The 13164-nt window shown below is 50.8% G+C and overlaps 1 protein-coding gene across 18 annotated transcripts in view; it reads left to right on the top strand.

Annotated features, from left to right (window-relative positions):
• The window catches only part of robo2 (roundabout, axon guidance receptor, homolog 2 (Drosophila)), a 1648725-nt gene that overhangs the window by 1500486 nt on the left and 135075 nt on the right, over positions 1 to 13164 (top strand). For all 18 annotated transcript variants that reach the window (XM_038801330.1, XM_038801331.1, XM_038801324.1 and 15 more), the window contains one exon: positions 10455 to 10660. In XM_038801330.1, the coding sequence (XP_038657258.1) occupies positions 10455 to 10660 (206 nt within the window). The remainder of the gene's footprint in view (positions 1 to 10454; positions 10661 to 13164) is intronic.

The raw sequence follows: 13164 nt of genomic DNA, 5'->3' as shown, positions 1-13164 counted from the left end.
TCCTCTATCTCAACACCATGGGCGCGATTTAATGGTCTCGTTGCGCCCGACTTGTTGAATGCCACAAGAGGTCTTCTGCGAGATTCACAACGCTTGAAACGTGCAAAAAGGAACTTTGCCGTTTATTTTTCACGTTCTCTCCGTGTGTGCGTGGGTTTCCTCCAGGTGTTCCGATTTCCTCCCACAGTCTAAGGATGTGCAGGTTAGGTGGATCGACCATCATCAATGCTCGGGCTTGCGGGGATAGGGCGGGGGAGTGGGCCGAGGTAGGTTGCTCCTTCAGTGGGCCGGTGCAGATATCGATGGCCCAAATGGCCTCCTTCTGCACTGTCTAGATTCCATGAATAACCACTTTTATCCATGTTACGTTGCATCTGCCATTCAGTCATAAATGGCTAGTTTACCACAATGGGCTAAACAGCTGGCTTGTAATGCAGAACGAGGCCAGCAGCGTGGGTTCCATTCCCGTACCAGCCTCCCCGGACAGGCACCGGAATGTGGCGACTTGGGGCTTTTCACAGTCACTTCATTGAAGCCTACTTGTGACAATAAGTGATTATTATTATTAAATGGCCAACGCCTTATTCTGAGACTGTGACACCATGTTCTAGATTCCCCAGCCAAGGGGAAGATTTTCTCAGCATCCACCCTGTAAGCTCACTGAGGATTTTAGACCCGTCATTGAATCAACTCGCATTCTCCCAATCTGTCAGCAAAATAGGCCTTGTTTACTGAGGAATTAGCCTCATTGCATTGCACCCTCTCGAAAGAAAGTACACACTTCATTCCCTAAAGAGAGCAAAACTGTAGACAGTCCTCCAGGTGTGGTCTAACCAAGGCTCTATATAATTGCGCAAAGACATCTTTATTATAATGGAAACAAAAGCTGCTGGAAACACTTGGATCCGGCCAATTCAGATGACCATTTCTTAGCTGTCAGCTGTGGCTTTGAAGTTCTGGTTTCAAGTTCCACCGCGGGACATGAGTACAAAATCACGAATGCTGACCTTCCAGAGCAGCACTGAGGGAGTACTACACTGCCAGAGGTGCTGCCTTTAGGGTGAGCCCCCAGAGATCACACGGCACTATTTCGAATAAGGGCAGAGTGAGTTGTCCTGGTGGCCTGGTCAATATTAATCGTTCACTCGACATCACAGCGAACCAGATCCTCTGGTCATGATCAGGTTGCTGTAGCGGGAGCTGTGCACAGCCTGGTCGCTGTGTTTCCTACATCCCAACAGAGGTGACACTTCAAAAAGATTTTCACTGGTTCTGAAGCACCCTGAAGTGTTCGGTGCTCACGAACAGCGCTGTCGGTCTGCAAGTTTCCTTTAAGTGCCCTTTACCATGTCCACAATAATAGGTTCTGACATTCTGCCCGCAGCGTGCAACAAGCTAACTGGCCTGTCTGGAGGTTCCTTGCTTTCCCTCTCTCCCTCCCTCCTTCCTTGAGTAGCAGGAATGTTTGCTGCCATCGAATGCACATCAATCATTCCAGAATCGAGGACTTAACTCTTCCAAAACCCTCTGCTGTAGGCCATCAGGTCCAGTGAATTTGTCGACTTTAAATTCCACTTATTTGCCCGGGAAGATTCCTTTACCGACAGTAGTATCCCTAAGCTCCTCATTTTCATTTGACCCTTTGTTCCGAACTAACTCTGGTAAGTTATTTGTGCCTTCTCCCGTGAAGATAGAAAATACTTGCTCAGTGTCCCTGGCATTTCCCTTTTTCCCCATTATAATTCCTGCTTTCTCTCCCTGTGAGGGAAAATTTGCTTTCGCTAATCTCGAGTCCTTGTTCTTATCTTTCCAAATAAGAGTGGGGTGGGGCCTGCAGGTGACTGACAGATTCAGATCAACGTTAACCTCCTCCCTCACAGTTTACAATCTCAGTTCTCAAAGCCACGTTTTATCCTATTTGCCGTGGCTAATGGATTGCTTCAGAGGAAGCAGTAAGTGCAGAGCAAACCCAGTCATTAAGACATTCTTAGCCCAGGATTTGTTTGGAGTGCTGTCTCCTAGCTTTTTGATCTAAGCTCTGACAAGTGCTGCTTGATTAGTAGGGCTTCCAGTATTTGGAATCCATATACTCTGGGATTACCTGAACCATCAGATGGGTTAGTGCCAGCAAACACAGGCCTGTGCACGTCGCGCAGTCTTTCATCTTCCTTCGCACGGAGGCATTTGAGTTTCACTTCTGTTTTTTCGGGCGCACTGGTGGGGGTGGGTGAAATGTGCTTGGTGGGTGCCTCGCAGATTCCTCCCTCAAGATCCAAACCCAAGCTGGGACAGCGATCTGTTGTCGATCTCTCTGCGTGTTGGAGGGAATGAATCTGGTGAAATATCTACTCCTCATTGGTGCCCTCCACCTCATCCCACTCGGGAATGGAGTGCCATGTCAGTTGCCTACCCACCTCTACTGGGATTTTGGCCTGTGGCGCCTGGGACAGTTGAGGCCCCAACACTGCCAAATGCCGACCTAAGAATCGTGGAATCAGAGAATTTACAGTGCAGAAGGAGGCCATTCGGCCCATCGAGTCTGCACCGGCCCATGGAAAGAGCACCCTACTTAAGCTCACGCCTCCACCTCCCACCCTATTCCTGTGACCCAGTAACCCCACCCAACCTTTTTGGACACTTGAGGGCAATTGATCATGGCCAATCCACCTAACCCGCACATCTTTGGACTGTGGGAGGAAACCGGAGGGAACCCACACAGACACGGGGAGAACGTGCAGATTCCGCGCAGACAGTGACCCAGGCCGGGAATTGAACCCGGGACCCTGGAGCTGTGAAACAACAGTGCTAACCACCGTGCCGCCCACCGAAGGGCTTTCATGCCACCACTGGGTGTCATACCAAGGGCACAAGGCACCTTTGCGGACAAAAGGAGGACGTCTCATCTGTTTGTGCTCCCATTCCCAAAAGGGGGCTTCCTGGCCAGCGAAAAAGGTCATTGCCCCTTGATTACCACATCCTGGCACCCCAATTCAGACCCCCCCCCCCCCCCCCCCCCCCCCCCACCCCCACCCCCACCCCCACTCCTTCCACCACCATCATCCGGCCTGATTGACCTCCGTGACACCGACCCACTTGCCAGCCTTCAGCCCCCACAACTGCTCCTGTGTGCCCACGTACGTGCGTGTGACTGTGTTTGTGTGCGTGTGTTTGGATGTGAGGGGAGGAGGGGAGGGGGCTGACGCCGGAAGGCCTCAAAGGGCCCCTCGTCCTGACAACAAAAAAGTGTGTCAGGCGATAAGCAATCAGGGTTTACGAGGAAAGAAATCCGTCAAGGAATGGCAGGCGGAAATTGCTTGAACACAGACTCCGACTTTCTGGTGTGTGAGGTGAATTCAATGAGCCACCACCCCCCCCCCCCCCCCCCCCCCCCCCACCCCCCCACCCCCGTTTGTCCTGTTTTTTTTCCCTGTGACAGGAATAAGAATAAGAATAAGAATAAGAATCATTTTCTTCACCCGCTTTTCTCCCTCCAATTTTTTTTTCTGTAAAGCAGTGAGAGCAGCTCCTCAGGAAGGATTTGTAAAGTAACCTCCGGGCTGTGACCTCCACAAGTTGACAAAGTGATGCATTTTCATCCGATTCGAATTTACATGTAGATTAAAAGGTCATTCAGAATGAACGGCGAGGCAGTATTTTTTAATATCTGTCCACAAGGCCGTGTGATTCACTGCACTGGCTGTGAGTGGAATAAATGGGAAAGTGCGCGAGAGAGAGAGAGAGAGAGAGACAAGTATTGGCTGAGAGGACAGGGTAGTCACACCTGCTGACAGTTTAGTGATGAACTGTGGGGGTCCTGTAAAGGCCTCATGTTCAAAGAATGTTGGTAATGAGAAAATTCCTGTCTCTTCCGTTCAAGGACTCGTTCTTGGCCTCTGTCTGTTCCATTGTTACAAGGCTCGGTTCAATTATCCCATTTACCTCTGTGCCTGCATTGATAACGGCCTTCAAACTGGCAATGAGAGATCATATTTACCTCATTTTCTCTTGTCAACCGGCTAATATCCTGCACGGCAAAGAATCGGGCCTTCACCTCCAGTTCTTGACAGGTGCAGTTGTGGCGCAGTCTCGCTTTTGTTTGTGTGTGACAAGTTTTTCCAATTACACAATAAGATAGTTTAGACAGCACAAACCTTTCCTTTATAAAACACTGATTAAGCTTCAGGTACAATGTTGGGACGGATTCTCCATTGTCCGACTCTGTGATCGGGAATACCGACTGTGTGGAGAATGGAGCGACCTCCAAAAAACGGGTCGCAGTGCTCTGACCCTAAGGGGCAGCACGGTAGCACAGTGGTTAGCACAATTGCTTCACAGCTCCAGAGTCTCAGGTCTGATTCCCGGCTTGGGTCACTGTCTGTGTAGAGTCTGCACGTTCTCCCCGTGTCGGCTTGGGTTTCCTCCGGTTTCCTCCCACAGTCCAAAGATGTGCATGTTAGGTGGATTGGCCATGATAAATTGCCCTTAAGTGTCCAAAATTGCCCTTAGTGTTGGGTGGGGTTACTGGGTTATGGGGACAGGGTGGAGGTGTGGGCCTGGGTCGGGTGCTCTTTCCAAGAGTCGGTGCAGACACGATGGGCCGAATGGCCTCCTTCTGCGCTGTAAATTCTATGAAAATCTCAGCATGGTACCCGCCCTGCGTAAGCGGGAGGGTGTAATTTGGTGATTTGCATCCATTTCAATTTAATTGACAGACTGGAAGCTCGATTCAAGTGTCGCTAGCTTTCGAGGAGGCCTCTGACATTTGCAACAGCTGCTGCTTTAAACACTTTACTCTGAGGCAGCGGATGTTTTTGCGCAGAGGGTGGTGAGTGCCTGGAACGCATTGCCAGGGGAGGTTGCGGAAGCAGATACATTAACGGCGTTCAAAAGGCATCTTGACAAATACATAGATAGGATGGGTATAGAGGGATACGGCACAAGGAAGTGCTGAGTGTTTTGGCCAAGTGTGGCATCATGACCGGTACAGGCTTGAAGGGCCTGTTCCTGTGCTGTATTGTTCTTTGTTCTTGGTTCTATTCTAATCCCATTTTCCAGCACTTGGTCATTAACCTTGTATGCTATGCTACTTCAAGTGCACATCTCAATACTTCTTAAGTTTCTGAGGATTCCTGTCTCTGCCACCCTTTCAGACAGTGAGTTCCCAATTCCAACCACCCTCTGGGAGAAAACGCTTTTCCTCACATCTCCTCTCAACCTCCTACTCATTACCTTAAATCTCTGTCCCCTGGTTATTCACCCCATGATACCTACGTTTCTATCCACCCTGTCTGTGTCCCTCATAATTTGTACGCCTCAATCAGGTCCCCCCTCAGCCTTCTCTGTGCCAGGGAAAACAACCCCAGCCTATCCAGTCTCTCTTGATAGCTGAAACGCTCCAGCCCAGGCACCATCCTGGTGAATCTCCTCTGCACCCTCTCCAGTGCAATCACTTCCTATCTATAGTGTGGTGACCAGGACCGGATTCTCCGAGCCCGCGCCGGGTTGGAGAATCGCCGGTGATGCAGGAAATTCACTCCACGCTGGGACGCGATTCTCCAGCGACCGGAGAATCGATGCCGATCGCTCCCGCGCGATTGACGTGCCACCGGTCGGGCGGCCGCTGAAAGAGGCCCCTGTGGCGATTTTCCGCGGTCGACGGGCCGAATTCCTGCCCAGTCCCGCTGCGGTTTGGACCTGGGACTACCCGGCAGGAGCTCGGACCCACGGCCGCGGTGGCCTTCCTGGTGGGTGGGGGGGGGGCAGGGGATCAGACTCCAGGGGGGCCTCCACAGCGTTCAGTCCCGCGATCGGGGGCAACAGATTGGCAGATGCCCGCGATCTGGAGGGGGGCCTACCTCCTTCCGTGCGGGCCCGCTGTAGGGTTCCGCCATGTTGCGCTGCGCCGGCGTGGAGACGGCCACCATACTCATGCGCCGCCGCAGAGACGGCTGTCGGGCTCATGCGCCGCCGCAGAGACGGCTGTCGGGCTCATGCGCCGCCGCAGAGACGGCTGTCGCGCTCATGCGTGGACCTGCGTCGGCAGTGCAGGGCCGCGTCTCAGCGCCAGAGCAGCGCGCAGCACTCCGGCCCTGTGCTGGCCCCCTGAGGACTGCTGAATCGCTGGGTCAGGGGGCGCATTGACGCTGGCGTGCCCCACTCCGGTGTTTACGCCGGCGTCAACACTTGGCTGGGATTTCGGAGAATCCTGGCCCAGATCTCCACACAATGCTCCAGCTGGGGCCTAACCAGTGTTTTATACAGCTCCAGCATTACCACCGTGCTCTTATATTCAATGCCTCCTTTAATAAAGGTAAGAATCCCATAGGCCTTCTTAACCACCTCATCTACCTGACCTGCTGGCTTCAGAGATATGAACATTTACACCAAAGTCCCTTTGATCCCCTGTACATCCTCGGATCGACCATTCATTGTCCTGCCTTGTTAATCATTCCAAAATGCATTACCCCACACATTCATGGTTAAATGTCATTTGCCGCCCTTCTGTCCATCTCGCCAGTCCGTCTGTATCGTTCTGTAAGCTAAGGCCTTGCTCCTCACTATTGACCACACCACCATTTGCGAACTTACTTACCATGCTTCTTACATTCACATCCAGATCATTAATAGGCCGAATGGCCTCTTTCTGAGCCGTAACGGTTCTGTGATTGTGTAAGTCCGGCTGAGCAGTCTAGCCAGCCCCATTACCCTGCTCACAGCCCTGGAGCTTTATCTCCCTCATGCCGTTCGAGTTTTCTTTTGAAGCGAGATTTGATTGATAAGTTCAAAATTATGAGGGGTTTTGACAGTACAACCAGAGAGAAGCTGTTTCCTCTGGCAAAGGAGACCTGAAGTGATGTCTGACCTCGATACATCCCACCTTTTCACTCCCATGGAAAGCCAGAGAACCTTTCATCACTCACAGAACCCCGACAGTGCAGAAGGAGGCCATTCGGCCCATGGTGTTGTGTCGTGCTCCGAAAGAGCACTTTACCTCGGCCCGCTCCCCCAAAACCCTACCTAACTCACGGCGCTGAGGACCCGGGTTCGATCCCGGTCCTGGGTCGCTGTCCGTGTGAAGTTTGCATATTCCCCTCTTGTCTGCGTGGGCCTCACCCCCACGACCCCTTAGTGTCCCTTAGTGTCCAGGGGCGTAGGTTAGGTTGAGGGGTTATCGGGATAGAGCGGGGTTGTGGGCTTGGGTAGTGCTCTTTCAGAGGGTCTGTGCAGACACGCCGGCTGAATGGCCTCCTTCTCCACCGTAGGGATTCTGTAACCCAAAGATGTGCAGGGTAGGTGGATTGGTCACGCTAAATTGCCCCTTAATTGGAACAAATGAATTGGGTACTCTATAAAAAGAAAAGGGAGTCCAGCGTGCTGTGACATCATGCACTTTCCAACATACGTGCTGTAGTCGGGAGCTATGGATAGTGATGGTGGACGCTCCAAATTCTTTTCATCACATACTGACCCAGAATCTCTCCCACTCTTACCACCATCTCTTGGTGTTCATTGAAAGTATTTGCAGATTGATAGTCAACCTGTTTGGCCACATCATGGACGCACCTTCCTTGGCCGTCAAGTCCTGGGGTGAGCTTCGAACTCTGAGCTTTTGGTTCTGAGGCAAGGCCTCCATGAACCCCGAGAGATCAGTCTTCAATTCCTGGAAGACTCCAAGACAACCCTCGGCAACAAAGCTCCGAGGCAACCCTGGGGAGAGAGGGTGGGGTGGCCATGGGCGCCAATCAGAAGATGCCACCCCCCTCCCCCACCCTCCCCGCCCGCCCGCCCAACCTTTCCTCCCACCCCATCTCATCCAAATGCAAGGCAACCCTTATCAAACATCAAATTCCTAGTATCGTCATGGTAACCCAGGGAGGGACTGGCCCATCAAGCCTGGGCCTTGTACCCAGTTATGCACTGCATGAACCACTAATAAGGCTCTGGAATATTCACACACTTCAAAATAAGTCGAGTTGTAAAATTTCTGTTGCCAATATTAGTGCACGAATGTTTATCTGAAGGCCCCCCCCCCCCACCCCTCCTCCCCTATTGCATGGTAGCACAGTGGGTAGCACTGTTGCTTCACAGTGCCAGGGTCCCAGGTTTGATTCCCGGCTTGGATCACTGTCTGTGTGGAGTCTGCACGTTTCCCCCGTGTCTGCGTGGGTTTCCTCCGGGTGCTCCGGTTTACTCCCACAAGTCCCAAAAGACATGCTTGTCAGGTGAATTGGACATTCTGAATTCTCCCTCTGTGTACCCAAACAGGCGCCGGAATGTGGCAACTGGGGGATTTTCACAGTAACTTCATTGCAGTGTTAATGCAAGCCTACTTGTTGCACTAATAAAGATTATTATTATTGTAACAGACTCTCCAACCCATTATAAAGAAAAGACTAGCGGCACACTTTTCCTCCCCCTCTGCGGCGTGTTCTTCAGCAGCGGAGGGCAGCACGGAAGTGACCAGCGGCAGGATCTTCTGATCCTGTCGTTGTCAACAGGGTTTCCCTGTTGCACACACCTCTCGCCGTCATGGAACCCGGGATGGGAGGGCACCGTCAGCAGGACCATTGGAGCCCGCCAACGTGACTGGACGGAAAATACCGCCCCAGCACCCCAGAAATTTAGACCGGCAACAAAGTGCCTTACAGCCAGCGAAGCATTTCTTGAAGTGTGATCACTGTTGCAATGTCGGGAACACGGCAGCCAAATTGTGCACAGCAAGCTCCCACACGCAGCAACGTGGAAAGGGGCAGATAATCTGTGTTGGTGATGTTTGTCGAGGGACGAATGTTGGCCAGGACGTCAGGGAATAAGCCCATCGCTCCTCCTCCAATCATGAGTTAGGCAGAGAGGGCCGTGGATTTAACGGCACGTCCATTTGATGGTGCAGCATCCCTCGCTTCTGCCCAGGAATGTCACCATGGATAAAATCAAGCCTTAGAATGGGGGCTGAACCTTGAACCTTCTGACACGGAAAGCCTGTTCCCCCCGCACTGTGTCACAGCCGCCACCAAACGGCGGATAATAGAGGGACAGGCAACAGCCCCACCGACGTGTTAAGTGTTGGGCCGTGAAAACAATCAGCAGAGATTTCGGTTTATAATCTGTTTAAATGCATTGGCTTGGATGGCAGATGAGAGATGCATTTCACAAAGATTTATGTGGCGGTCTGAGAGGATTTCACAGATCACTGGGAACTTTAAGTGTTCTTTTAACCTTCGACCTGCATGTCCAAAGCAAGCTGTATTTCCTGTCATCAGCACTGCCTCGGATTCTGGAACATTCCATTATCCCTCTTCACTCAACAGACCTGTCAATGTATTTATTTAGATTATATACTTTCTACTAAACTTCCATTAATAACAACGCTGAGGTAGACGATGATCTTTGCTGGGAAATGGATAGTGTCCAGTTTCACTGGAATATGGAATCTTACAGCACAGCAGGGAGCCACCCCAGCTCACCGCACTGGTGGCTGCTTTTTGAAAGCTTATCCATTTAGTCTCACTTCCTACACCCACCCTTTCCATAATACGCGGATTCTTTTTTCCTCTTTTCAAGCATTTAAACAATTGTCTTTTCAAAATTAGCATGGAATCAGTTTCCACCGATTTTCTTCGCAGAGGCTTCCGAATCGTGACTATTTAAAAAGCAGAGCCCCTTTTCCCTGTGGCTGAGCTGGTTAAGTAGGGATCAAAACAATTCATTCAGAACCAGGAGGAGGTAAATATTGAAAGGGTTGTTTCCGCTGGCCAGGCGACCCAGTTAGTGATAGGGGGTAATCAGCAGAAAGACACTCAGTCATATATACAAAGGGAGAGAGAGAGGGAGAGATTGAGAAATGGGGAGGGACATTGAGAGGGCAGAAAGATTGAGAGGGGACAGCGGGTTTGAGAGGGGCAGAAAGAGATTGAGAGTGGAGAAGGGTAGAGAGAGATTGAGAGTGGGAAAGAGCGATTGAGAGGGGGGAGAGAGGGAATGAGAGGGGAGAAGGGGACAGAGAGAATGAGAGGGGAGAAGGGGAGAGAGAGAATGAGAGGGTGAGAGACAGATTACAAGGGGAACGCGAGAGATTGAGGGGGAGAGAGAGAGAGGGAGGTTGAGGGGAGGGGGAGAGAGAGAGATTGAGAGGGGGAAGAAAGAGATTGAGAGAGGGTGAGAGATTGGGAGTGGAGCGAGAGAGAGAGATTGAAGGGGGAGAGGGGGAAAGAGAGAGATTGAGGGGGATATGGGGAGATTGAGAGGGGGGAGAGGGGAGAGTGAAAGGAGAAGGTGAGAGAGATTGAGAGGAGGGAGACGGATTGAGGGGGGAGATTGTGATGAAAAGATAGAGCAAAATTGCTGGGGTTCCGTGGGAATCCTGATTCTCAGTGACTGTTGCAATTGTTGTTTCTTGGAGTTGGATGAAGGAATCCCTGGACATTCTGTAACCTTTGAAATCTGTTTCTCAACAGTTCTGACGGACAGACCGCCTCCCATCATTCGACAGGGCCCAGCCAATCAGACATTGGGTGTGGATGGGACGACTTTGATGAAATGCCAGGCCACCGGAGACCCCATCCCCACAATCAGCTGGCTGAAGGATGGTGTCAGTCTCCTGGGAAAAGACGCCCGGATGTCTCTCCAGGAACTGGGAAGTCTGCAAATTAAGAATTTACGGGTAGGTGCTCAGAATAATCAAACTTTCAGACAGCCGATTTGCGTTAATTCATTCTCCAGAAAGAGGAAATGCTGGTGTAGTGGTAAAGTCACTGGGCTGACGATCCGTTGAGCCAGGATAATGCTTTGGGAACAGGGGTTCAATTCCCACCAAGGCAGCATGACGGAGTTATAAACTTGGTTTATAAACTGGAATTAAAAGCTAGCCTCAGTCATTATGACTCATCAACCCATTGGCAGTTGTCATAAAACCCCATCGGGCTCACTAATGTCCTTTAGGGCGGCACGGTAGCACAGTGGCTAGCACTGTTGCTTCACAGCTCCAGGGTCCCAGGTTCGATTCCCGGCTTGGGTCACTGTCTGTGCGGAGTCTGCACGTCCTCCCCGTGTCTGCGTGAGTTTCCTCCGGGCGCTCCGGTTTCCTCCCACAGTCCAAAGGCATGCAGGTTAGGTGGATTGGCTGTGCTAAATTGCCCTCAGTGTCCAAAAAGGTTGGGTGGGGTTACAGGGATCGAGTGATGGTGTGGGCTTGAGTAGGGTGCTCTTTCCAAGGGCCAGTGCAGTCTCGATGGGCCGAATGGCCTCCTTCTAGGAACATAGAACATATAGTGCAGAAGGAGGCCATTCGGCCCATCGAGATTGCACAAGCCCTCACTTCCACCCTATCCCCGTAACCCAATAACCCCTCCTCACCTTTTTGGTCACTAGGGGGAATTGATCATGGCCAATCCACCTAACCTGTACGTCTTTGGACTGTGGGAGGAAACCGGAGCACCCGGAAGAAACCCACGCAGACACGGGGAGAATGTGCCGACTCGGCACAGACAGCGACCCAGTGGGGAATCAAACCTGGGACCCTGGGGCTGTGAAGCCACAGTGCTAATCACTGCTACCGTTCTGGACTGTAAATTCTATGATTCTATTAAAGCTGCCTTCCTTGCCTGGTGTGGCCTACATGTGACTCCAGACCCACAGCAATGTGGGTTCACTCTTAACTGCCCTCTGAAATGGTATTGCATCAGTACTTCAGAAGACCTAGATTAATAATGTAACAAATATATTTTCAAATCCCATCATGAAAACTTTGAGATTTTTAATTCAGTTTAAATATAAAGATTGTACAAATAAAGTGACAATGAAGCCCTCAGCTTGTTGTAAAAACCCAATTCATACAAGAATGTGTCCTTTCCAAAAAATAATCCCACCCCATCTTTACTCAGTCTGGGCCTCAATGTGGTCCGGAACCTCATCGACATGACACTCAAATATCCTCTGGAAGGATGAGCAAAAACCCCAATTGTATCCATGGCAACTACGGATGGGCTATAAATGCCAGTGTTTTCAGAGATGCTTGCACCCTGAGAATGAATGAAAGACAATTACCCTTAGGCTTTGTAAGACCTTCTCTTTTGTGCCAGTAATGTTTCACATAAATCATAGGTGAGATAGAGTAAAGCACCCTCTACACTGTCCCCAACAAACATTCCCAAGACAGGTACAGCACTGGGTTAGGAACAGAGTAAAGCTCCCTATACACTGTCCCCAACAAACATTCCCAAGACAGGTACAGCACGGGGTTAGATACAGAGTAAAGCTCCCTCTACACTGTCCCCATCAAACACTCCCAGGACAGGTACAGCATGGGGTTAGATAAAAAGTAAATCTCCCTCTAGGCTGTCCCCATCAAACACTCCCAGGACAGGTACAGCACGGGGTTAGATACAGAGTAAAGTTCCCTCTACACTGTCCCCATCAAACACTCCCAGGACAGGTACAGCACGGGGTTAGATACAGAGTAAATCTCCCTCTAGGCTGTCCCCATCAAACACTCCCAGGACAGACACAGCAGGTGGTTAGATACGGAGTAAAGCTTCTTCTGCAATGTCCTCATCAAACACTCCCAGCATAGGAACATCACGGGGTTAGATACAGAGTGAAGCTCCCTCTACACTGTCCCCATCAAACGCTCCCAGGACAGGTACAGCACGGGGTTAAATACAGAGTGAAGCTCGCTCGAAACTGGCCCATCAAACACTCCAAGGTCTCTGCAGAGTCTTCTGTTGTATGTGACATTTTAGTTTACTGTTGATCCTTGAGGCAATCTCTGAATTTGAGACGTACCATTGACTGCCGACTCAGATGGGCTGAGAAGGTTCGTGTCTGAGTGCACCATGAGAGTTTATTGTTGAATCTGGGATGTTGAAAATGAAAATGAAAATCGCTTATTGTCACAAGTAGGCTTCGATGAAGTTACTGTGAAAAGCCCCTAGTCGCCACATTCCGGCGCCTGTCCGGGGAGGCTGGTACGGGAATCGAACTTGTGTGCTGCTGGCCTGCTTGGTCTGCTTTATAAGCCAGCGATTTAGCCTTGTGAGCTAAACCAGCCCCCTAGCCCCACACATGTTGTGTGTTCAGGCCCAAGCTTGGGTTTTGCAAAAGTTATTGCAAAGTTTGTGTGCAGCTCATTAAGTTTTGGTTTGCATATTTGCTGCACATCACATGAGA

This window comes from Scyliorhinus canicula, chromosome 7 (genome assembly GCF_902713615.1).
Source record: "Scyliorhinus canicula chromosome 7, sScyCan1.1, whole genome shotgun sequence".
In the NCBI taxonomy this organism is placed as follows: Eukaryota; Metazoa; Chordata; class Chondrichthyes; order Carcharhiniformes; family Scyliorhinidae; genus Scyliorhinus; species Scyliorhinus canicula.
The sequence above is the reverse complement of the archived record's forward strand: the minus strand, read 5'-3'. Positions and strand labels throughout refer to the sequence as shown.